This window comes from Scyliorhinus canicula, chromosome 3, assembly GCF_902713615.1.
Source record: "Scyliorhinus canicula chromosome 3, sScyCan1.1, whole genome shotgun sequence".
NCBI lineage: Eukaryota > Metazoa > Chordata > Chondrichthyes > Carcharhiniformes > Scyliorhinidae > Scyliorhinus > Scyliorhinus canicula.
This window is the reverse complement of record NC_052148.1, coordinates 277,136,400-277,162,810: the sequence shown is the minus strand read 5'-3', so window position 1 is coordinate 277,162,810 and position 26,411 is coordinate 277,136,400. Positions and strand designations below refer to the sequence as shown.

The window sequence follows — 26,411 nt, the reverse complement described above, 5'->3', positions numbered from 1 at the left end:
CCGATCAGCGGGCGGCCTCTCCAGCCCCAGCCCTATTTTGTTACGCGACCAGCCCCTGAACCCCCGCGCCATGTTGCGTCAGGGCTGGCGCGCTGAGTAAGTCCCCCTCGCTGCGCAGATTGGCACGGCGCCAAAGGCTGGAGCGGCGTGAACCACTCCATCGCTGTGCTGGCCCCCTGTGGGGGCCAGAATATGTAGTGCCCCGCCCATTTCGCGCTGTCGTGAAATCCCACCCCTTGTGTGTGTGACTGCTGCAGGCATGTTTTTTAAATAAATCCTAGTTTGAAAGTTTGGGTGCAATTAAAGCATCGTAAAGAACTTGGGCTAATGGAATTTTGTTTTGATTAAGGAACTTTCCTGTGGAGTTAACCAGATTTTAGCTTTGTAAGATGATGCCATTATTGGGTGGAGCCAAGTTATCAGAAGGCAGCTCAGTTCAGTTCTGATCTGAATGAAGCTGTGTCCAGAGGTTAAAGTTTGATCTCATTGCAGTTCAGTCAAAAGAGATTAACGGTCTTTAAAGCAGTGCTGACTTGTCTGAGAACAAGGAGGAGCTGAAACAAGCTGAGAAAGATCTTCTGAAGATATACAGCCAAGGTTTCTGCATGGGTCTGACAGGAGTCAGATCTTGTATTTAAAGCAGTGTCAAAGAGGATCTCGCTTTCTCAAGGAACATACCTGCAAAGCAAGTATTCCTATCTGCCATTGGTAGTTAACAGTGGATTGAGAGCAGAATTTTTTTCCCATGTTGTTCAAATGGGAATAGCAATAGCAATTTAAGGGCATTGTATTAACTGCATTGAGTAGTATTGTTTAAGGGGTAATTGTAAGCTATTTTCTGGTGTGCTGTCAAAGGTATTAATACTGTGTTGGTAATAAAGTTTGTTTTAATTTACCAGCTCCCTATTTATTTGTGCAATCACTCCTGGAGTGAGGTGTCCTTTCCTCATAGTCTAACAAAATTTAAATAAAATAGGGCAGCACGATGGCACAGTGGTTAGCACTGCTGCCTCACGGCACTGAGGACACGGGTTTGATGCCGGCTCTGGGTCACTGTCCGTGTGGAGTTTGCACATTCTCCACATGTCGGCCTGGGTCTCACCCCCACAACCCAAAGATGTGCAGGCAGGTGGATTGGCCACGCTAAATTCCCCCTTAATTGGAAAAAAGAATTGGGCACTAATTTACTTTTTAAAAATTTTAATAAAATATTGGGGTTTCTGTTCAGTATAGTAGCTACTATTGTGGGCTGGGCTGGGATGGTAAGAGAAGCAACGTGCGATATTTGCATATTAGTGGAGATACGAGTCTAAAGTTTCTGGGCCTGAGTCCGGACAAAAACCTGGATACCCCACAGGTTGTGGGTTCTGGATACCCCACAGGTTGTGGGTTCTGGATACCCCACAGGTTGTGGGTTCTGGATACCCCACAGGTTGTGGGTTCTGGATACCCCACAGGTTGTGGGTTCTGGATACCCCACAGGTTGCGGGTTCTGGATACCCCACAGGTTGTGCTGCCCAAACAACAAAGAATCATTGAAACCGGCCATAATTACATACCCTTAGAAACCTGAAATTGTAAAGCACATCAGGAGGCAATTTTGCCCTATATCTGATACTCTGAACAGTGCCAAACATTGTACAACATTCGTTACTATTGGCACATTGTGAGTAAAGATCTCAGTGAATAACACTCACAGTTCCGCTGCTCCAGATAGTGTTGTTCCTTGAGTTCCTTTTCCTATTGGTTCCTTCTTCTTCCCCTTCTTTCTCCCACGATAGTATGAACGTTCCCGCATGGGAAGCCATCGCTCTGGATCTGGAGGCACTTTAGCATCATAATTTTTGGGCAGTTTACCTACGCAATAAAGATAAACAAGCCAATGACACCTGATGGATATTGGCTCAGCTCCAAGTGGAATCTTTAGGGGTCGCCCATTTCAGACAGAGATGATGAGAATTTTGGTCTCTGCGGGTCATGAGCATTTGGAAATTTCCTCCTCAAAAAGCGGTGGAAACAGAGTCTTTGAATATATTTAAGACGGAAATAGATCAATTCTTGATAAGCAAAGGGAAGAAAGGTTATCGATGGTAGGCAGGAATGTGTTGAGGTTATTATCAGGTCCGCCATAAAGGACGGTGCAGGCTGGAGGGGCCGAATGGCGGAGTAGGCTGGAGGGGCTGAATGGCGGAGCAGGCTGGAGGGGCCGAATGGCGGAGTAGGCATCCGAGGAATCAGCCTGGTAAACTTTCGCTGCACTCCCTCCATAGCAAGAACATCCTCCCTCAGAAGGACACCCAAACTGCACACTACACACCAGGTGTGGCCTCACCAATGCCCTATACAATTGCAGTAAAACATTCCTATTCTTATACTCAAATCCTCTCACTATGAAACCCAACATACCATTTGCCTTCTTTACTGCCCGCTGCACCTGCGCGCTTACTTTCGGCGACTGATCCACGAGGACACCAAGGTCTCACTGAGGATCTACCTCTCTCAATTTACACCCATTCAGATAATAACCTGCCTTCATATTTTTGCGACTGAAGCTGATAACCTCACATTTTCCACATTATCCAGGGGCTGGTTTAGCACAGGGCTAAATCGCTGGTTTTGAAAGCAGACCAGCAGCACGGTTCAATTCCCGTAAGAGCCTCCCCGAACAGGCACCGGAATGTGGCGACTAGGGGCTTTTCGCAGTAACTTCATTTGAAGCCTACTTGTGACAATAAGCCATTTTTATTTTCATTTTCATGATACTGCACCTGCCATGCATGTGCCTACTCACTCAGCCTGTCCAAATCCTGAAGTATTTCTGCATCCTCCTCACAGCTCACCCTCCCACCCAACTTTGTATCATCTGCAAATTTGGAGATAATACATTTAGTTCTTACGTCCAAATCATTGATATATAATGTGAACAGTTGGGGTCCCAGCACAGATCCCTGCGGTACCCCACTGGTCACTGCCTGCCAATCAGAAAAAGACCCATTTATTCCAACTTTTTACTTCCTGTCTGTTAACCAGTTTTCTATCCATTTCAATCCCAGATTAAAGTCCAACAGGTTTGTTTTGCATAACTAGCTTTCAGAGCACTGCTCCTTCCTCAGGTGAATGAAGGTGAATCACCTGAGGAAGGAGCAGTGCTCTGAAAGCTAGTGATTTGAAATAAACCAGTTGGACTTTAACTTGATGTTGTAAGACTGCTTACTGTGCCCACCCAGTCCAACGCTGGCATCTCCACATATCTATTTCGCAATCCCATGCGCTGTAACTTTACATATTAATCTATGTGGGACCTTGTCAAAAGCCTTCTGAAATTTTAAATAAACCACATTCACCGGTTCTCCCTGGTGAACTCTACTTATCACATCTTCAAAGAATTCTAGTAGATTTGTCAAGCATGATTTTCCTTTTGTAAATCAGATTTTATCTGCTTACACCCTGCTTTCCAAATGCTGTGATACAGTTCCTATAACATGTGAAATGTCCCAAGGTGCTGTACAGGAACATTATAAAACAAAGTATGATGCCAGCCCACAAAGAAATATTAAGCTAGAAAAGCTTCGACAAAGAGTTTTGAGGATTGCCTTAAAGAGAGTGAGGAAGAGCGGAGTAGAGAGGGAATTTCAAAGCTTCAGCCTCAGAGACTGGGAGTCCAGCCACTAATGGTGGAACAATTAGAATTGGGAATACACAAGAGGCTAATTAGAGGCAAGCAGATATCTTGTAGGATTGTGGGGCTGTAGGAAATGAAAGAGATGAGAAGGGCGAGGCAATGGAAGGATTTAAAGTTAACGTTGAGAATTTTAAAGACGACATTAGTTGACTGGTAAGTCAGCAAGCACAGGAGTGATACGGGAACGGGACTTGCTGCAAATTAAGACAGGGGTGACTGAATTTTGGATGCTATCAAATTATGGAGCTCAGAATGTGGGAGACCAGCTAGGAGTGGTCGAGTCTAGAGGTAACAAGGCCTTATTGAGAGTTATAACAAAGATTGTCACAAAGCAAACAGTTGCTTTTTCAAGTTGATTTCTGAGACAAGATAAAAACAAGATACATAAATGCAAAACCTTTCTTTTTCTTCTTCTTTTTCTTTATGTCTCCTTGTCTGGAAAACAAAAAAAAAGAGTGCGTCAAAATAGTGCATCTAAAACAGAATGGATTAAGTTTCTTAGTTTTTCATGTTTCCTGTTAAAGGTGCAGAAATGGAAATGCATTACCCTGGAAATCTCAAAAGAAATTAGGTTCCCATAGATAATACAACACTTAACAACATTCTTAAACTGTGAAATCAATCAAACTCCTGCAACAGGCTAACTGCAAGAATCAACCTTGATATCTGTTGTTTCCAGTCGTACTCACAATTGAAAGCTGCTGCAGCTGCAATTTTCCGTCCTTTAATTAACGGTTAACGACTGGCAACAAAGCAACTTTGACATACACACCATGGAGTCATTCACGTGATATAAACTAAGCAATGTCTGGACACAGGCTACAGCCCACAAGTTCAGCATCAGTACAAAACCATACCACACTGTGCATGATGCACATTCCCAAGTTCAATATTGGTACAAAAGTCCAAGCTAACTCCAAATTGATGCAAGATTGACTCATTCATCGAGTGTTTTCCTCCACTTCACTCTGTCCTGTAAGATCTGGTTTAGACTCTGGATTTGTTACATGAAAACTCGGCACAACATCGAGGGCCGAAGGGCCTGTTCTCTGCTGTTCTATAACTACACCACGAGTGCAATGAAACTATTTCACACCAGTGCCACAATTCCAATGTGAATGACAACTTGAACTAAAACCACTGCCATGTTCTGTTCAAAACAACTTGTATATAACAATTTTAACATAATGCAACATCCCAAGACTTTCACAGGAGCATTACAAAACAAAGTATAATATCAGACCACATAAATAACTATTAGATCAGGTAACCAGAAGCTTGGCTAAAAAGATGTCTTAAAAAAAGGCAACTTTCAAGGAAGCAGAGATGCCGGGAATAAATTCCAGAGCTTGGGGCCCAAGATCATTGATGGAGGAATAAAATTGGGGATGCAGAGCGACGACACTGCTGCTTCACAGCGCCAGGGATCCGGGTTAATACTGCTGTCTCACAGCGCCAGGGACCCAGGTTAACACTGCTGTCTCACAGTGCCAGGGACCCGGGTTAGCACTGCTGTCTCACAGCGCCAAGGACCCGGGTTAACACTGCTGTCTCACAGCGCCAGGGACCCGGGTAAACACTGCTGTCTCACAGCGCCAAGGACCCGGGTTAACACTGCTGTCTCACAGCGCCAGGGACCCGGGTAAACACTGCTGTCTCACAGTGCCAGGGACCCGGTTTAGCACTGCTGTCTCACAGTGCAAGGGACCCGGGTTAACACTGCATTCTCACAGTGCCAGGGACCCGGGTTAACACTGCTGTCTCGGTGCCAGGGGCCCGGGTTAACACTGCTGTCTCACAGTGCCAGGGGCCCGGGTTAACACTGCTGTATCACAGTGCCAGGGACCCGAGTAAGCACTGCTGTCTCACAGTGCCAGGGTCCTGGGTTAACACTGCTGTCTCACAGTGCCAGGGACCCGGGTTAACACTGCTGTCTCACAGCACCAGGGACCTGGGTTAACACTGCTGTCTCACAGCGCTAGGGACCTGGGTTAGCACTGCTGTCTCACAGTGCATGGGACCCGGGTTAACACTGCTGTATCACAGTGCCAGGGACCCTGGTCAACACTGCTGTCTCACAGTGTGAGGAACCCGGGTTAACACTGTTGCCTCACAGTGCCAGAGATCCGGATTAACACTGCTATCTCACAGCGTCAGAGACCTGGGTTAACACTGCTGTCTCACAGCGCCAGGGACCCGGGCTAACACTGCTGTCTCACAGTGCCAGGGTCCCGAGTTAGCATTGCTGTCTCACAGAGCCAGGGACCCGGGTTAACACTGTTGTCTCACAGTGCCAGGGACACGGGTTAACACTGGTGTCTCACAGTGCCAGAGATCCGGGTTAACACTGCTGTCTCACAGTGCCAGGGTCCCGGGTAAACACTGCTGTCTCACAGTGCCAGGGACCCGGGTTAACACTGTTGTCTCACAGTGCCAGGGACCCGGGTTAACACTGCTGTCTCACAGTGCCAGGGATCCGGGTTAGCACTGCTGTCTCACAGCAAGGGACCTGGGTTAACACTGCTGCATCAGTGCCAGGGATACGGGTTAACACTGTGTCTTATAGTGCCAGGGACCAGGTTAACACTGCTGCCTCAGTGCCAGGGACCCGGGTTAACGCTGCTGTCTCACAGTGCCAGGGACCCAGGTTAACACTGCTGCATCAGTGCCAGGGACCTGGGTTAACACTGCTGTCTCACAGAGCCAGGGACCCGGGTTAACACTGCTGTCTCACAGAGCCAGGGATCCGGGTTAGCACTGCTGTCTCACAGCAAGGGACCTGGGTTAACACTGCTGCATCAGTGCCAGGGATACGGGTTAACACTGTGTCTTATAGTGCCAGGGACCCAGGTTGACACTGCTGCATCAGTGCCAGGGACCTGGGTTAACACTGCTGTCTCACAGAGCCAGGGACCCGGGTTAACACTGCTGTCTCACAGAGCCAGGGACCCGGGTTAACACTGTTGTCTCACAGTGCCAGGTACCTGGGTTAACACTGCTGTCTCACAGTGCCAGGGACCCGGGTTAACACTGCTGTCTCACAGAGCCAGGGACCTGATTAACACTGCTGTCTCACAGTGCTAGGGACCCGGGTTAACACTGCTGTCTCAGTTCCAGGGACCCGGGTTAACACTGCTGTCTCAGAGCCAAGGACCCGGGTTAACACTGCTGTCTCACAGTGCCAGGGACCCGGGTAAACACTGCTGTCTCACAGTGCCAGGGACCCGGGTTAACACTGCTGTCTCACCGTGCCAGGGACCCGGGTTAACACTGCTGTCTCACAGTGCCAGGGATCCGGGTTAGCACTGCTGTCTCACAGTGCCAGGGACCCGGGTTAGCACTGGTGTCTCACAATGTTAGGGACCCGGGTTAACACTGCTGTCTCAGTTCCAGGGACCCGCGTTAACACTGCTGTCTCAGAGCCAAGGACCCGGGTTAACACTGCTGTCTCACAGTGCCAGGGACCTGGGTTAACACTGCTGTCTCACAGAGCCAGGGACCCGGGTTAACACTGCTGTCTCACAGAGCCAGGGACCCGGGTTAACACTGTTGTCTCACAGTGCCAGGTACCTGGGTTAACACTGCTGTCTCACAGAGCCAGGGACCTGATTAACACTGCTGTCTCACAGTGCTAGGGACCCGGGTTAACACTGCTGTCTCAGTTCCAGGGACCAGGGTTAACACTGCTGCCTCACAGTGCCAGGGACCCGGGTTAACACTGCTGTCTCACAGCGCCAGGGACCCGGGTAAACACTGCTGTCTCACAGTGCCAGGGACCCGGGTAAACACTGCTGTCTCACAGTGCCAGGGACCCAGGTTAACACTGCTGCATCAGTGCCAGGGATACGGGTTAACACTGCTGTCTTATAGTGCCAGGGACCCAGGGTAACACTGCTGCCTCAGTGCCAGGGACCCGGGTTAATACTGCTGTCTCACAGTGCCAGGGACCCAGGTTAACACTGCTGCATCAGTGCCAGGGATACGGGTTAATACTGCTGTCTCACAGTGCCAGGGACCCGGGTTAACACTGCTGTCTCAGAGCCAAAACCCGGGTTAACACTGCTGTCTCACAGTTCCAGTGACCTGGGTTAACACTGCTGTCTCACAGAGCCAGGGACCCGGGTTAACACTGTTGTCTCACAGTGCCAGGGACCCGGGTTAACATTGCTGTCTCATTTCCAGGGACCCGGGTTAACACTGCTGCCACAGTGCCAGGGACCCGGGTTAACACTGCTGTCTCAGTGCCAGGGACCCAGGTTAACACTGCTGCCTCACATTGCCAGGGACCCACACTCACAACACTCCAAATGGGATCTGAACAGAGCCTTATACAGCCTCAAAAGTACCTCCCTGGTCTTGTATTCTAGCCCTCTTGACATGAATGCGAACATTGCATTTGCCATCTTAACTGCTGTCTTACAGTGTTTGTGATCTGGGTTAGCACTGCTGTCTCACAGCGCTAGGGACCCGGGTTAACACTGCTGTCTCACAGTGCCAGGGACCCGGGTTAACACTGCTGCATCAGTGCCAGGGATACGGGTTAACACTGCTGTCTTATAGTGCCAGGGACCCAGGTTAACACTGCTGTCCCACAGTGCCAGGGACCCGGGTAAACACTGCTGTCTCACAGTGCCAGGGACCCGGGTTAACACTGCTGTCTCACTGTGCTAGGGACCCGGGTTAACACTGCTGTCTCAGTTCCAGGGACCCGGGTTAACACTGCTGTCTCAGAGCCAAGGACCCGGGTTAACACTGCTGTCTCACAGTGCCAGGGACCCGGGTTAACACTGCTGTCTCACCGTGCCAGGGACCCGGGTTAACACTGCTGTCTCACAGTACCAGGGATCCGGGTTAGCACTGCTGTCTCTCACGCAAGGGACCTGGGTTAACACTGCTGCATCAGTGCCAGGGATACGGGTTAACACTGCTGTCTTATAGTGCCAGGGACCCAGGGTAACACTGCTGCCTCAGTTCCAGGGACCCGGGTTAACACTGCTGTCTCAGAGCCAAGGACCCGGGTTAACACTGCTGTCTCACAGAGCCAGGGACCCGGGTAAACACTGCTGTCTCACAGTGCCAGGGACCCGGGTTAACACTGCTGTCTCACAGTGCCAGGGATCCGGGTTAGCACTGCTGTCTCACAGTGCCAGGGACCTAGGTTAACACTGCTGCATCAGTGCCAGGGATACGGGTTAACACTGCTGTCTCACAGTGCCAGGGACCTGGGTTAACACTGCTGTCTCAGAGCCAAGAACCGGGTTAACACTGCTGCATCAGTGCCAGGGATACGGGTTAACACTGCTGTCTTATAGTGTCAGGGACCCAGGTTAACACTGCTGCCTCAGTGCCAGGGACCCGGGTTAACATTGCTGTCTCACAGTGCCAGGGACCCAGGTTAACACTGCTGCATCAGTGCCAGGGATACGGGTTAACACTGCTGTCTCACAGTGCCAGGGACCTGGGTTAACACTGCTGTCTCACAGAGCCAGGGACCCGGGTTAACACTGTTGTCTCACAGTGCCAGGTACCCGGGTTAACGCTGCTGTCTCACAGTGCCAGGGACCCGGGTTAACACTGCTGTCTCACAGAGCCAGGGACCTGGTTAACACTGCTGTCTCACAGTGCTAGGGACCCGGGTTAACACTGCTGTCTCACAGTGCCAGGGACCCGGGTTATCACTGCTGTCTCAGAGCCAAGGACCCGGGTTAACACTGCTGCCTCACATTGCCAGGGACCCGGGTAAACACTGCTGTCTCACAGTGCCAGGGACCCGGGTTAACACTGCTGTCTCACAGTGCCAGGGACCCGGGTTAGCACTGCTGTCTCACAGCGCCAAGGACCCGGGTTAACACTGCTGTCTCACAGCGCCAGGGACCCGGGTAAACACTGCTGTCTCACAGCGCCAAGGACCCGGGTTAACACTGCTGTCTCACAGCGCCAGGGACCCGGGTAAACACTGCTGTCTCACAGTGCCAGGGACCCGGTTTAGCACTGCTGTCTCACAGTGCAAGGGACCCGGGTTAACACTGCATTCTCACAGTGCCAGGGACCCGGGTTAACACTGCTGTCTCGGTGCCAGGGGCCCGGGTTAACACTGCTGTCTCACAGTGCCAGGGGCCCGGGTTAACACTGCTGTATCACAGTGCCAGGGACCCGAGTAAGCACTGCTGTCTCACAGTGCCAGGGTCCTGGGTTAACACTGCTGTCTCACAGTGCCAGGGACCCGGGTTAACACTGCTGTCTCACAGCACCAGGGACCTGGGTTAACACTGCTGTCTCACAGCGCTAGGGACCTGGGTTAGCACTGCTGTCTCACAGTGCATGGGACCCGGGTTAACACTGCTGTCTCACAGTGCCAGGGACCCTGGTCAACACTGCTGTCTCACAGTGTGAGGAACCCGGGTTAACACTGTTGCCTCACAGTGCCAGAGATCCGGATTAACACTGCTATCTCACAGCGTCAGAGACCTGGGTTAACACTGCTGTCTCACAGCGCCAGGGACCCGGGCTAACACTGCTGTCTCACAGTGCCAGGGTCCCGAGTTAGCATTGCTGTCTCACAGAGCCAGGGACCCGGGTTAACACTGTTGTCTCACAGTGCCAGGGACACGGGTTAACACTGGTGTCTCACAGTGCCAGAGATCCGGGTTAACACTGCTGTCTCACAGTGCCAGGGTCCCGGGTAAACACTGCTGTCTCACAGTGCCAGGGACCCGGGTTAACACTGTTGTCTCACAGTGCCAGGGACCCGGGTTAACACTGCTGTCTCACAGTGCCAGGGATCCGGGTTAGCACTGCTGTCTCACAGCAAGGGACCTGGGTTAACACTGCTGCATCAGTGCCAGGGATACGGGTTAACACTGTGTCTTATAGTGCCAGGGACCAGGTTAACACTGCTGCCTCAGTGCCAGGGACCCGGGTTAACGCTGCTGTCTCACAGTGCCAGGGACCCAGGTTAACACTGCTGCATCAGTGCCAGGGACCTGGGTTAACACTGCTGTCTCACAGAGCCAGGGACCCGGGTTAACACTGCTGTCTCACAGAGCCAGGGATCCGGGTTAGCACTGCTGTCTCACAGCAAGGGACCTGGGTTAACACTGCTGCATCAGTGCCAGGGATACGGGTTAACACTGTGTCTTATAGTGCCAGGGACCCAGGTTGACACTGCTGCATCAGTGCCAGGGACCTGGGTTAACACTGCTGTCTCACAGAGCCAGGGACCCGGGTTAACACTGCTGTCTCACAGAGCCAGGGACCCGGGTTAACACTGTTGTCTCACAGTGCCAGGTACCTGGGTTAACACTGCTGTCTCACAGTGCCAGGGACCCGGGTTAACACTGCTGTCTCACAGAGCCAGGGACCTGATTAACACTGCTGTCTCACAGTGCTAGGGACCCGGGTTAACACTGCTGTCTCAGTTCCAGGGACCCGGGTTAACACTGCTGTCTCAGAGCCAAGGACCCGGGTTAACACTGCTGTCTCACAGTGCCAGGGACCCGGGTAAACACTGCTGTCTCACAGTGCCAGGGACCCGGGTTAACACTGCTGTCTCACCGTGCCAGGGACCCGGGTTAACACTGCTGTCTCACAGTGCCAGGGATCCGGGTTAGCACTGCTGTCTCACAGTGCCAGGGACCCGGGTTAGCACTGGTGTCTCACAATGTTAGGGACCCGGGTTAACACTGCTGTCTCAGTTCCAGGGACCCGCGTTAACACTGCTGTCTCAGAGCCAAGGACCCGGGTTAACACTGCTGTCTCACAGTGCCAGGGACCTGGGTTAACACTGCTGTCTCACAGAGCCAGGGACCCGGGTTAACACTGCTGTCTCACAGAGCCAGGGACCCGGGTTAACACTGTTGTCTCACAGTGCCAGGTACCTGGGTTAACACTGCTGTCTCACAGAGCCAGGGACCTGATTAACACTGCTGTCTCACAGTGCTAGGGACCCGGGTTAACACTGCTGTCTCAGTTCCAGGGACCAGGGTTAACACTGCTGCCTCACAGTGCCAGGGACCCGGGTTAACACTGCTGTCTCACAGCGCCAGGGACCCGGGTAAACACTGCTGTCTCACAGTGCCAGGGACCCGGGTAAACACTGCTGTCTCACAGTGCCAGGGACCCAGGTTAACACTGCTGCATCAGTGCCAGGGATACGGGTTAACACTGCTGTCTTATAGTGCCAGGGACCCAGGGTAACACTGCTGCCTCAGTGCCAGGGACCCGGGTTAATACTGCTGTCTCACAGTGCCAGGGACCCAGGTTAACACTGCTGCATCAGTGCCAGGGATACGGGTTAATACTGCTGTCTCACAGTGCCAGGGACCCGGGTTAACACTGCTGTCTCAGAGCCAAAACCCGGGTTAACACTGCTGTCTCACAGTTCCAGTGACCTGGGTTAACACTGCTGTCTCACAGAGCCAGGGACCCGGGTTAACACTGTTGTCTCACAGTGCCAGGGACCCGGGTTAACATTGCTGTCTCATTTCCAGGGACCCGGGTTAACACTGCTGCCACAGTGCCAGGGACCCGGGTTAACACTGCTGTCTCACAGTGCCAGGGACCCGGGTTAACACTGCTGTCTCAGTGCCAGGGACCCAGGTTAACACTGCTGCCTCACATTGCCAGGGACCCACACTCACAACACTCCAAATGGGATCTGAACAGAGCCTTATACAGCCTCAAAAGTACCTCCCTGGTCTTGTATTCTAGCCCTCTTGACATGAATGCGAACATTGCATTTGCCATCTTAACTGCTGTCTTACAGTGTTTGTGATCTGGGTTAGCACTGCTGTCTCACAGCGCTAGGGACCCGGGTTAACACTGCTGTCTCACAGTGCCAGGGACCCGGGTTAACACTGCTGCATCAGTGCCAGGGATACGGGTTAACACTGCTGTCTTATAGTGCCAGGGACCCAGGTTAACACTGCTGTCCCACAGTGCCAGGGACCCGGGTAAACACTGCTGTCTCACAGTGCCAGGGACCCGGGTTAACACTGCTGTCTCACTGTGCTAGGGACCCGGGTTAACACTGCTGTCTCAGTTCCAGGGACCCGGGTTAACACTGCTGTCTCAGAGCCAAGGACCCGGGTTAACACTGCTGTCTCACAGTGCCAGGGACCCGGGTTAACACTGCTGTCTCACCGTGCCAGGGACCCGGGTTAACACTGCTGTCTCACAGTACCAGGGATCCGGGTTAGCACTGCTGTCTCTCACGCAAGGGACCTGGGTTAACACTGCTGCATCAGTGCCAGGGATACGGGTTAACACTGCTGTCTTATAGTGCCAGGGACCCAGGGTAACACTGCTGCCTCAGTTCCAGGGACCCGGGTTAACACTGCTGTCTCAGAGCCAAGGACCCGGGTTAACACTGCTGTCTCACAGAGCCAGGGACCCGGGTAAACACTGCTGTCTCACAGTGCCAGGGACCCGGGTTAACACTGCTGTCTCACAGTGCCAGGGATCCGGGTTAGCACTGCTGTCTCACAGTGCCAGGGACCTAGGTTAACACTGCTGCATCAGTGCCAGGGATACGGGTTAACACTGCTGTCTCACAGTGCCAGGGACCTGGGTTAACACTGCTGTCTCAGAGCCAAGAACCGGGTTAACACTGCTGCATCAGTGCCAGGGATACGGGTTAACACTGCTGTCTTATAGTGTCAGGGACCCAGGTTAACACTGCTGCCTCAGTGCCAGGGACCCGGGTTAACATTGCTGTCTCACAGTGCCAGGGACCCAGGTTAACACTGCTGCATCAGTGCCAGGGATACGGGTTAACACTGCTGTCTCACAGTGCCAGGGACCTGGGTTAACACTGCTGTCTCACAGAGCCAGGGACCCGGGTTAACACTGTTGTCTCACAGTGCCAGGTACCCGGGTTAACGCTGCTGTCTCACAGTGCCAGGGACCCGGGTTAACACTGCTGTCTCACAGAGCCAGGGACCTGGTTAACACTGCTGTCTCACAGTGCTAGGGACCCGGGTTAACACTGCTGTCTCACAGTGCCAGGGACCCGGGTTATCACTGCTGTCTCAGAGCCAAGGACCCGGGTTAACACTGCTGCCTCACATTGCCAGGGACCCGGGTAAACACTGCTGTCTCACAGTGCCAGGGACCCGGGTTAACACTGCTGTCTCACAGTGCCAGGGTCCAGGTTAACACTGCTGTCTCACAGTGCCAGGGACCCGGGTAAACACTGCTGTCTCACAGTGCCAGGGACCCGGGTTAACACTGCTGTCTCACAGTGCCAGGGACACTGGTTAGCACTGCTGTCTCACAGTGCCAGGGACCCGGGTTAACACTGCTGTCTCACAGTGCCAGGGATACGGGTTAACACTGCTGTCTCACAGTGCCAGGGACCCGGGTAAACACTGCTGTCTCACAGTGCCAGGGACCCGGGTTAACACTGCTGTCTCACAGTGCCAGGGATCCGGGTTAGCACTGCTGTCTCAGAGCCAAGGACCCGGGTTAACACTGCTGCATCAGTGCCAGGGATACGGGTTAACACTGCTGTCTTATAGTGCCAGGGACCCAGGTTAACACTGCTGCCTCAGTGCCAGGGACCCGGGTTAACACTGCTGTCTCACAGTGCCAGGGATCCGGGTTAGCACTGCTGTCTCACAGTGCCAGGGACCTAGGTTAACACTGCTGCATCAGTGCCAGGGATACGGGTTAACACTGCTGTCTCACAGTGCCAGGGACCTGGGTTAACACTGCTGTCTCACAGAGCCAGGGACCCGGGTTAACACTGCTGTCTCACAGAGCCAGGGACCCGGGTTAACACTGTTGTCTCACAGTGCCAGGAACCCGGGTTAACACTGCTGTCTCACAGTGCCAGGGACCCGGGTTAACACTGCTGTCTCATTTCCAGGGGCCCGGGCTAACACTGCTGTCTCAGAGCCAAGGACCCGGGTTAACACTGCTGTCTCAGTGCCAGGGACCCGGGTTAACACTGCTGTCTCAGTGCCAGGGACCCAGGTTAACACTGCTGCCTCACATTGCCAGGGACCCACACTCACAACACTCCAAATGGGATCTGACCAGAGCCTTATACAGCCTCAAAAGTATCTCCCTGGTCTTGTATTCTAGCCCTCTTGACATGAATGCGAACATTGCATTTGCCATCTTAACTGCTGTCTCACAGCGCCAGGGACCCGGGTTAACACTGCTGTCTCACAGCGCCAGGGACCCGGGTTAACACTGCTGTCTCACAGTGCCAGGGATACGGGTTAACACTGCTGACTCACAGTGCCAGGGACCCGGGTTAACACTGCTGTCTCACAGTGCCAGGGACCCGGGTCAACACTGGTGTCTCACAACGCAAGGGACCTGGGTTAACACTGCTGCATCAGTGCCAGGGATCCGGGTCAACACTGCTGTCTCACAATGCAAGGGACCTGGGTTAACACTGCTGCATCAGTGCCAGGGATACGGGTTAACACTGCTGTCTTATAGTGCCAGGGACCCAGGTTAACACTGCTGTCTCACAGTGCCAGGGACCCGGGTAAACACTGCTGTCTCACAGTGCCAGGGACCCGGGTTAACACTGCTGTCTCACAGAGCCAGGGACCTGATTAACACTGCTGTCTCACAGTGCCAGGGATCCGGGTTAGCACTGCTGTCTCAGAGCCAAGGACCCGGGTTAACACTGCTGCATCAGTGCCAGGGATACGGGTTAACACTGCTGTCTCACAGTGCCAGGGACCCGGGTTAACACTGCTGTCTCACAGAGCCAGGGACCTGATTAACACTTCTGTCTCACAGTGCTATGGACCCGGGTTAACATTGCTGTCTCAGTTCCAGGGACCCGGGTTAACACTGCTGTCTCAGAGCCAAGGACCCGGGTTAACACTGCTGTCTCACAGTGCCAGGGACCCGGGTAAACACTGCTGTCTCACAGTGCCAGGGACCCGGGTTAACACTGCTGTCTCACAGTGCCAGGGATCCGGGTTAGCACTGCTGTCTCACAGTGCCAGGGACCTAGGTTAACACTGCTGCATCAGTGCCAGGGATACGGGTTAACACTGCTGTCTTATAGTGCCAGGGACCCAGGTTAACACTGCTGCCTCAGTGCCAGGGACCCAGGTTAACACTGCTGCATCAGTGCCAGGGATACGGGTTAACACTGCTGTCTCACAGTACCAGGGACCTGGGTTAACACTGCTGTCTCACAGGACCAGGGACCCGGGTTAACACTGTTGTCTCACAGTGCCAGGTACCCGGGTTAACGCTGCTGTCTCACAGTGCCAGGGACCCGGGTTAACACTGCTGTCTCACAGAGCCAGGGACCTGGTTAACACTGCTGTCTCACAGTGCTAGGGACCCGGGTTAACACTGCTGTCTCACAGTGCCAGGGACCCGGGTTATCACTGCTGTCTCAGAGCCAAGGACCCGGGTTAACACTGCTGCCTCACATTGCCAGGGACCCGGGTAAACACTGCTGTCTCACAGTGCCAGGGACCCGGGTTAACACTGCTGTCTCACAGTGCCAGGGTCCAGGTTAACACTGCTGTCTCACAGTGCCAGGGACCCGGGTAAACACTGCTGTCTCACAGTGCCAGGGACCCGGGTTAACACTGCTGTCTCACAGTGCCAGGGACCCGGGTAAACACTGCTGTCTCACAGTGCCAGGGACCCGGGTTAACACTGCTGTCTCACAGTGCCAGGGATCCGGGTTAGCACTGCTGTCTCAGAGCCAAGGACCCGGGTTAACACTGCTGCATCAGTGCCAGGGATACGGGTTAACATTGCTGTCTTATAGTGCCAGGGACCCAGGTTAACACTGCTGCCTCAGTGCCAGGGACCCAGGTTAACACTGCTGCCTCAGTGCCAGGGACCCGGGTTAACATTGCTGTCTCACAGTGCCAGGGACCCAGGTTAACACTTCTGCATCAGTGCCAGGGATACGGGTTAACACTGCTGTCTCACAGTGCCAGGGACCTGGGTTAACACTGCTGTCTCACAGAGCCCGGGACCCGGGTTAACACTGCTGTCTCACAGAGCCAGGGACCCGGGTTAACACTGTTGTCTCACAGTGCCAGGTACCCGGGTTAACGCTGCTGTCTCACAGTGCCAGGGACCTGGGTTAACACTGCTGTCTCACAGTGCCAGGGACCCGGGTTAACACTGCTGTCTCACAGTGCCAGGGATCCGGGTTAGCACTGCTGTCTCACAGTGCCAGGGACCCGGGTTAACACTGCTGCATCAGTGCCAGGGATACGGGTTAACACTGCTGTCTCACAGTGCCAGGGACCTGGGTTAACACTGCTGTCTCACAGTGCCAGGGACCCAGGTTAACACTGCTGCATCAGTGCCAGGGATACGGGTTAACACTGCTGTCTCACAGTGCCAGGGACCTGGGTTAACACTGCTGTCTCACAGAGCCAGGGACCCGGGTTAACACTGCTGTCTCACAGAGCCAGGGACCCGGGTTAACATTGTTGTCTCACAGTGCCAGGTACCCGGGTTAACACTCATGTCTCACAGTGCCAGGGTCCCGGGTTAACACTGCTGTCTCACAGTGCTAGGGACCCGGGTTAACACTGCTGTCTCAGTTCCAGGGACCCGGGTTAACACTGCTGTCTCAGAGCCAAGGACCCGGGTTAACACTGCTGTCTCAGTGCCAGGGACCCAGGTTAACACTGCTGTCTCAGTGCCAGGGACCCAGGTTAACACTGCTGCCTCACATTGCCAGGGACCCACACTCACAACACACCAAATGGGATCTGACCAGAGCCTTATACAGCCTCAAAAGTATCTCCCTGGTCTTGTATTCTAGCCCTCTTGACATGAATGCGAACATTGCATTTGCCTTCTTAACTGCTGTCTTACAGTGTCAGTGATCTAGGTTAGCACTGCTGTCTCACAGAGCCAGGGACCCGGGTTAACACTGCTGTCTCACAGCGCCAGGGACCCGGGTTAACACTGCTGTCTCACAGTGCCAGGGACCCGGGTAAACACTGCTGTCTCACAGTGCCAGGGACCCGGGTTAACACTGCTGTCTCACAGTGCCAGGGACCCGGGTTAACTCTGCTGTCTCACAGTGCCAGGGACCTAGGTTAACACTGGTGTCTCACAGTGCCAGGGAACCGGGTTTACACTGCTGTCTCAGTGCCAGGGACCCGGGTTAGACCGGGTGTCTCACAGTGCCAGGGATCCGGGTTAACACTGCTCCATCAGTGCCAGGGATCCGGGTTAACACTGCTGCATCAGTGCCAGGGATCCGGGTTAACACTGCTGTCTCACAGTGCCAGGGATCCGGGTTAGCACTGCTGTCTCACAACGCAAGGGACCCGGGTTAGCACTGCTGCATCAGTGCCAGGGATACGGGTTAACACTGCTGCCTCACAGTGCCAGGGTCCAGGGTTAACATTGCTGTCTCACAGTGCCAGGGACCCGGGTTAACACTGCTGTCTCACAGTGCCAGGGATACTGGTTAACACTGCTGTCTCACAGCGCCAGGAACTTGGGTTAACACTGCTGTCTCACAACACAAGGGACCTGGGTTAACGCTGCTGCATAAGTGCCAGGGATACGGGTTAACACTGCTGTCTCATAGTGCCAAGGACCCAGGTTAACACTGCTGTCTCAGTGCCAGGGACCCGGGTTAACACTGCTGTCTCACAGTGCCAGGGACCCAGGTTAACACTGCTGCATCAGTGCCAGGGATACGGGTTAACACTGCTGTCTCACAGTGCCAGGGACCCGGGTTAACCCTGCTGTCTCACAGTGCCAGGGACCCGGGTAAACACTGCTGTCTCACAGTGACAGGGACCTGGGTTAACACTGCTGTCTCACAGAGCCAGGGACCCGGGTTAACACTGCTGTCTCAGTTCCAGGGACCCGGGTTAACACTGCTGTCTCAGAGCCAAGGACCCGGGTTAACCCTGCTGTCTCACAGTGCCAGGGACCCGGGTTAACCCTGCTGTCTCACAGTGCCAGGGACCCGGGTAAACACTGCTGTCACACAGTGCCAGGGACCCGGGTTAACACTGCTGTCTCAGTGCCAGGGACCCGGGTTAACACTGCTGTCTCACAGTGCCAGGGATCCGGGTTAGCACTGCTGTCTCACACGCAAGGGACCTGGGTTAGCACTGCTGCCTCACAGTGCCAGGCACCCAGGTTAACACTGCTGCATCAGTGCCAGGGATACGGGTTAACACTGCTGTCTTATAGTGCCAGGGACCCAGGTTAACACTACTGTCTCAGTGCCAGGGACCCGGGTTAACACTGCTGTCTCACAGTGCCAGGGACCCAGGTTAACACTACTGTCTCAGTGCCAGGGACCCAGGTTAACACTGCTGCATCAGTGCCAGGGATACGGGTTAACACTGCTGTCTCAGTGCCAGGGACCTGGGCTAACACTGCTGTCTCACAGAGCCAGGGACCCGGGTTAACACTGCTGTCTCACAGAGCCAGGGACCCGGGTTAACACTGCTGTCTCACAGTGCCAGGGACCCGGGTTAACACTGCTGTCTCAGTTCCAGGGACCCGGGTTAACACTGCTGTCTCAGTGCCAGGGACCCGGGTTAACACTGCTGTCTCAGTGCCAGGGACCCAGGTTAACACTGCTGCCTCACATTGCCAGGGACCCACACTCACAACACTCCAAATGGGATCTGAACAGAGCCTTATACAGCCTCAAAAGTACCTCCCTGGTCTTGTATTCTAGCCCTCTTGACATGAATGCGAACATTGCATTTGCCTTCTTAACTGCTGTCTTACAGTGTCAGTGATCTGGGTTAGCACTGCTGTCTCACAGTGCCAGGGACCCGGGTTAACACTGCTGTCTCACAGTGCCAGGGATCCGGGTTAACACTGCTGTCTCACAGTGCCAGGGATCCGGGTTCGCACTGCTGTCTCACAATGCAAGGGACCCGGGTTTGCACTGCTGTATCAGTGCCAGGGATACGGGTTAACACTGCTGTCTCACAGTGCCAGGGACCAGGGTTAACACTGCTGCCTCACAGTGCCAGGGATCCGGGTTAACACTGCTGTCTCACAGTGCCAGGGATACGGGTTAACACTGCTGTCTCACAGTGACAGGGACCTGGGTTAACACTGCTGTCTCACAGAGCCAGGGACCCGGGTTAACACTGCTGTCTCACAGTGCCAGGGACCCGGGTAAACACTGCTGTCACACAGTGCCAGGGACCCGGGTTAACACTGCTGTCTCAGTGCCAGGGACCCGGGTTAACACTGCTGTCTCACACGCAAGGGACCTGGGTTAGCACTGCTGCCTCACAGTGCCAGGCACCCAGGTTAACACTGCTGCATCAGTGCCAGGGATACGGGTTAACACTGCTGTCTTATAGTGCCAGGGACCCAGGTTAACACTACTGTCTCAGTGCCAGGGACCCGGGTTAACACTGCTGTCTCACAGTGCCAGGGACCCAGGTTAACACTACTGTCTCAGTGCCAGGGACCCAGGTTAACACTGCTGCATCAGTGCCAGGGATACGGGTTAACACTGCTGTCTTATAGTGCCAGGGACCTGGGCTAACACTGCTGTCTCACAGAGCCAGGGACCCGGGTTAACACTGCTGTCTCACAGAGCCAGGGACCCGGGTTAACACTGCTGTCTCACAGTGCCAGGGACCCGGGTTAACACTGCTGTCTCAGTTCCAGGGACCCGGGTTAACACCGCTGTCTCACAACGCAAGGGACCTGGGTTAACGCTGCTGCATAAGTGCCAGGGATACGGGTTAACACTGCTGTCTCATAGTGCCAGGGACCCAGGTTAACACTGCTGTCTCAGTGCCAGGGACCCGGGTTAACACTGCTGTCTCAGTGCCAGGGACCCGGGTTAACACTGCTGTCTCACAGTGCCAGGTACCCGGGTTAACACTGCTGCCTCACATTGCCAGGGACCCACACTCACAACACTCCAAATGGGATCTGAACAGAGCCTTATACAGCCTCAAAAGTACCTCCCTGGTCTTGTATTCTAGCCCTCTTGACATGAATGCGAACATTGCATTTGCCTTCTTAACTGCTGTCTTACAGTGTCAGTGATCTGGGTTAGCACTGCTGTCTCACAGCGCCAGGGACCCGGGTTAACACTGCTGTCTCACAGTGCCAGGGATCCGGGTTAACACTGCTGTCTCACAGTGCCAGGGATCCGGGTTCGCACTGCTGTCTCACAATGCAAGGGACCCGGGTTTGCACTGCTGTATCAGTGCCAGGGATACGGGTTAACACTGCTGTCTCACAGTGCCAGGGACCAGGGTTAACACTGCTGCCTCACAGTGCCAGGGATCCGGGTTAACACTGCTGTCTCACAGTGCCAGGGATACTGGTTAACACTGCTGCCTCACAGTGCCAGGGACCCGGGTTAACACTGCTGCCTCACAGTGCCAGGGACCCGGGTTAACATTGTGTCTCACAGTGCCAGGAACTTGGGTTAACACTGCTGTCTCAGTGCCAGGGATCCGGGTTAGCACCGCTGTCTCACAACGCAAGGGACCTGGGTTAACGCTGCTGCATAAGTGCCAGGGATACGGGTTAACACTGCTGTCTCATAGTGCCAGGGACCTGGGTTAACACTGCTGTCTCACAGTGCCAGGGACCCGGGTTAACACTGCTGTCTCATAGTACCAGGGACCTGGGTTAACACTGCTGTCTCACAGAGCCAGGGACCCAGGTTAACACTGCTGCATCAGTGCCAGGGATACGGGTTAACACTGCTGTCTCACAGTGCCAGGGACCTGGGTTAACAGTGCTGTCTCACAGAGCCAGGGACCCGGGTTAACACTGCTGTCTCACAGAGCCAGGGACCCGGGTTAACACTGTTGTCTCACAGTGCCAGGTACCCGGGTTAACACTGCTGTCTCACAGTGCCAGGGACCCACACTCACCACACTCCAAATGGCATCTGAACAGAGCCTTATACAGCCTCAAAAGTACCTCCCTGGTCTTGTATTCTGGCCCTCTTGACATGAATGCTAAAATTGCATTTGCCCTTCTAACTGCCGACTGAACCTGCACATTAACCTTAAGAGTGAACAAGGACTCCCCAAGTTCCTTTGTGCTTCTGATTTCCTAAACATTTCCCTATTTGGAAAATAGTCTATGCCTGAATTGAATTTCTCCTTCCAAAGTGCATAACCTCACACTTTTCCACATTGTATTTCATTTGCCACTTCATTGCCCACTCTCGTAGCCTGTCCAAATCCTTCTGCAGCCCCTCGCTTCCTCAATACTACCTTAGCAACAGTGCCTTCAGTTCCTTCCTCCAGATCATTAATGTATATTGTGAAAAGATGTGGTCCCACAGACCACTGAGGCACACCACTAGTCACCACCAGCTGCCATCCTGAAAAAGACCCCTTTTCCCACTCTCTTCCTTCTGCCAGTCTGCCAATCCTCTATCCATGCTAGGACCTTATCCTTAACACCATGGGCTTCTAACAAAGAACTCTAACAGATTTGGCAGACACGTATCCCTTTGTCAAAGCCGTGCTGACTCAGCCAAAAAGACCCCAAACCATTTCCTCGAGAGAATCGGGGCCCACCGATCTGCGGGCAGGCCTGTGCCGTGGGTGCACCTTTCCCTCCGCGCCGGCCGCTGTAAAGCTCCGCCATGGCCGACGCAGAGAATAAACTCCCTGTGCATGCGCAGGAATCACGCCAGCGGTCTGGGTACACGCTGGCGCTTCTGCGCATGCGCCAACTCACGCCGGCTGGCGGAGGCCCTTCGGCTCCGGTTGGCACCACTCCAGCGCTGGCCTAGCCCCCGAAGGTGAGAATTCCGCACCTTCCGGGCGGCCCGACACTGGAGTGGTTCACGCCACTCTTTGGCGCCAGGACCGTCTGCCCGTCTGCCCACCGGATACTGGAGAATCCTGCCCCACAAGTCAAGTTGAAAAACGTTGATCTAGATATAGAATAAAATCACAGAATTGCTGCACTGCTGGAGACCATTTGGCCCATCGAGTCTGCACTGACTATCTAGGCCCTTGCCCCCAAAGCTATCCCTGTAACCCAACCTAGCCAGTTGGACACTAAAGGGCAATTTACAATAGCCAATCCACCTAACCTGCACATCTTTGGACTGTGGGAGGAAACTGGAGCACCCGGAGTAAACCCACGCAGACACAGGGATAACATGCAAACTCCACAGACAGTCACGCAAGGCAGGAATTGAACCCGGCTCCCTGGTGCTGAGGCAGCAGTGATAATCACTGTGCCACCGTGCTGTCCCAGGTCTTTTCCATAGCTTGCAGATGAAAATATGTCAGCAGAATATAAACAGAAGCAGTCTTACATGTTTCCAATGCAGTCCATTGCAGAAATATAGTCTTGATGTCCAATGAAGTTCACGAATTTGAGATTTGAGAAACATATACAGCCAATTATATTCTAGAGTCACAAGGTAAATTCAGGGGATGGGGCCTGAACTGTCAGACAGAGACCATTTAAACCAGAGCCTTTTTAGGCTAAAGTGCGCCCACTGGTAGAATCAGGAGAATTTAAACAGCAGAAGCAACTATGGGGAGGAGGAAGAGCAACGGATGGTAGCAGATGGCTGTGGCGAGGTGTGCAAAGTGATTAACTACCGAGAGAGCTAACTGCACAGGAACCATCTTGCAATCAAAACCTATACATCAACAAAAGTGCAATTTCAATGACTTTCCACTTACCCACGTTCCTTCAGTTGGCTTTCGCCGGCCACTTTTGCGGCCTTCTTCCTTATGTACGTGGCACCATGTGAATTTTCTAAGGCATCAACATCTACTTTGAAAGACATTGTGTCGGGTGAAGGCAAGTGCTTACTAAGTCTGGATAGAAAGTGTTTAGGATTTAATCATTTCACTTCAAGATCTTTATTAAATTATTTTTCAATCTCAATTATCAGCAGATAACCTTACCTTAGTCATAACAAGACGCTCAAATTAGAGAACAAAATTTATTTATATATGAAATTCTCTTAATTTGTATCCCATCCCTGCCAGTACAGCATTGCACTGCCTCAGCTTTCAGTCAATTGCTGACTGAATTTCTCTCGAGACCATCTGCCTCTTCTACTACTCCTTTCAAAAACTCTTTCAACCCCGTTTTTCTCCTCTGTCTTCAATCACCCCATTTAAACTTTTATTGGATGAATCCTGTTTCTCTTGCTTGTGCTTTGTAAAAGCACCTCAAATGTTCTATATGTTAAACATGCTAAACAAGTGCAAATTGTTGTTTCATAAAAAGGATACGTCTTGGCTTTTTCTGAGTTCACCAATGAATATGCAGAGATGAGCTGTGCCAAAGTCCGGACATCCTCAGGGTTTTGCCTAGAAAGACAAAATTAGTAGGGTTCTGGTTATCAACCAAAAGCATGATTACCATTTACTGTCACATATGCAAAAAGCAACCATTTAGATTTTATCATTAAAATGGAGATGGTAAAGAGGGCACAGGGAGCCTCTCTGTTTATGGTGCATGTGTCTATTACTATTACTCCAATTCTCAATATATTTATAACTTGCAGAAAAGTCTGAATATAACACAAAGGAGCCTTTAGAAACACCTTGGGTTCGCTCACCTGCCAATTTACCCGGCGTTTCCATTAAGGGAGTGCTTCATAATAATTTTGCATTATAGAGGACAATAAATACCTGAGATTTCTATTGCACAACACACTGGAGCACCAATGAATTTAAACAGAAACTTTTTGTGCCCTGCTTAATAACAGAATCCACATCATACTTTGCTGCTTTTCACCAAATTGTTAGTGAAATACAATTCTTCTCTCAAATTATATGTGGTGAAAGAGTGAAGGTTTAAACATGGATCCTCTTTCCAGTTTCCAATAATCATCTAAAGAAGGAGCAGTGCTCCGAAAGCTAGTGTTTGAAACAAACCTGTTGGACTTTAACCTGGTGTTGTAAGACTCCTTACAGTTTCCAATAAGAAGTTGCCGGTGTGTGACTGTTCTGCAGAGGAGAAAATTGTAATCCCAGAAGAATCTTTTCACATTTACCAATTCCACAAATCAGACACATTTGCCACAATCAAGCTTCCAGCCATGAGTTAAAAGTAGGAATGGGTAGAATAGGTAGAGTTGAAAGTAAAAACAGTGCGAGTGTAATATTTGGGCATCAGGTGCTGGTAACAATTCTGCTAGTCATTCAATCACTCCTGCCTCCACCCTCCGATCACAGATCCCATTTATTCTTTCTCTCCGTCCCTTTCCTGAAACAGAGCCAGCAGCAAAACCGAGTGCAGGTTTGGAAGTTTGGAGTTCAGTAAGTGGTGGTGGTGGTGGTGGTGGTGGTGGTGGTGGGGGGGGGGGGGGAGAGAGAAGAGAGTTTGGTGAGGGGTGGGGGGGGGAGTTCGGTGAGGGGGGTGAGTCCGGTGAGTGGGGGGGGGGGGGGGGGGGGGGGAGAGTTGGTGAGGGGGGGGGGGGGGGGGGGGGGGGCGTTCGGTGAGGGGGGGGGGGGTTTCGGTGAGGGGGGGGGGGGGTTTCGGTGAGGGTGGGTGAGTTCGGTGAGGGGGGGGAGGGGGGAGTTCGGTAAGTTGGGGGGGGGGGGGGGGGGGGGGGTTCGGTGAGTCGGGGAGGAGTCCGGTGAAGGGGGTGGAGGTGATGGGGGGGTGGTTGGAGGTGCATGTTTCCCTTCACTTCTACTATCTTTCTCATCATTTCGTATTGGTTCTTGCTCTAGGTCAGGGAAAGGTGCTAGCTGTTTGGTGAGAATCTGGTAAGTTCTACTCTATTCCTAAAGTTCAAACAGTAAAAAATGTTGTGGTAAAGTTAATAAAACGCACCATGTATAAGCATGTAATTTAGTTAATTAACTGTTTGAAACACATCAAGAATGGAAGGATAGGCAACGTGTCAAGGCTTCAACATATGGCAGCTCCTGGAGAACATTGCGATTCAGAGCAAACATGTCTGCAATAATGTTTTGCAGCTTCAGAAACTTCAGCTCAGTCATTGAGCCGGAGGCTGAGCTGCAGACAATGTAACACATCAGGAAGGAGGAAAGTTACTTGGATGTGTTATACCAGGAGGCAGTCACACCTCTTCGGATAGGGTCTCCTGATTTATCCGTGGTCAAGGACAGGAGACTATGACTGCGAGTGAGGCAGGTAAGGGGACCCAAAGGACTGGAGTGTCAGCCTCTGCAATTGTCCAATCGGTTTGAGGCTCTCTAAGCTTGGTTGGATGAGAGCAGGGGTTGCAGGGTGGATGAGCAAACTGACCATGGCACTGTGGGGACAGAATAGTGAAGGGAAATGCCAGTCTTCTCTGCAGCAAGGAGCATGAGTCCAGGTAGTTGTGCTGCCTGCCTTGTGCCAGGGTTCGGTAATCTGCTCAAGACAGGATAGGAACTTGCAGTGCAAGAGGAAGGGTCCAGTTCCCATTGTCCATGCAGGTACCAACAAAGATAGAACCAGGAAAGAGGTTCTGCATAGAGAGTATGAGGAGCGAGAAGCAAAATCAGAACCTCAAAGGTTATAATCTAATAATCTTTATTATTGTTACAAGTAGGCTTACATTAACACTGCAATGAAGTTACTGTGAAAAGTCCCTAATCGCCACACTCCAGCGCTTGTTCGGGTACACAGAGGGAGAATTCAGAATGTCCAATTTACCTAACAGCACATCTTTCGGGACTTGTGGGTGGAAACTGGAGCACCCGGAGGAAACCCACGCAGACACGGGGAGAATGTGCAAACTCCGCACAGACAGTGACCCATGCCAGGAAACAAACCTGGGACCTTGGCACTGTGAAGTAACAGT

General features: G+C 52.6%; 1 protein-coding gene across 1 annotated transcript in view; it reads right to left on the bottom strand.

Annotated features, from left to right (window-relative positions):
* The window catches only part of srp72 (signal recognition particle 72), a 92,824-nt gene that overhangs the window by 4,642 nt on the left and 61,771 nt on the right, over positions 1 to 26,411 (bottom strand). The window contains exons 13-16 of the mRNA XM_038792997.1: positions 23,881 to 23,958; positions 23,320 to 23,457; positions 4,080 to 4,117; positions 1,698 to 1,857 (exon numbers count right to left, since the gene is read on the bottom strand). Coding sequence (XP_038648925.1) covers positions 1,698 to 1,857; positions 4,080 to 4,117; positions 23,320 to 23,457; positions 23,881 to 23,958 — 414 coding nt within the window. The remainder of the gene's footprint in view (positions 1 to 1,697; positions 1,858 to 4,079; positions 4,118 to 23,319; positions 23,458 to 23,880; positions 23,959 to 26,411) is intronic.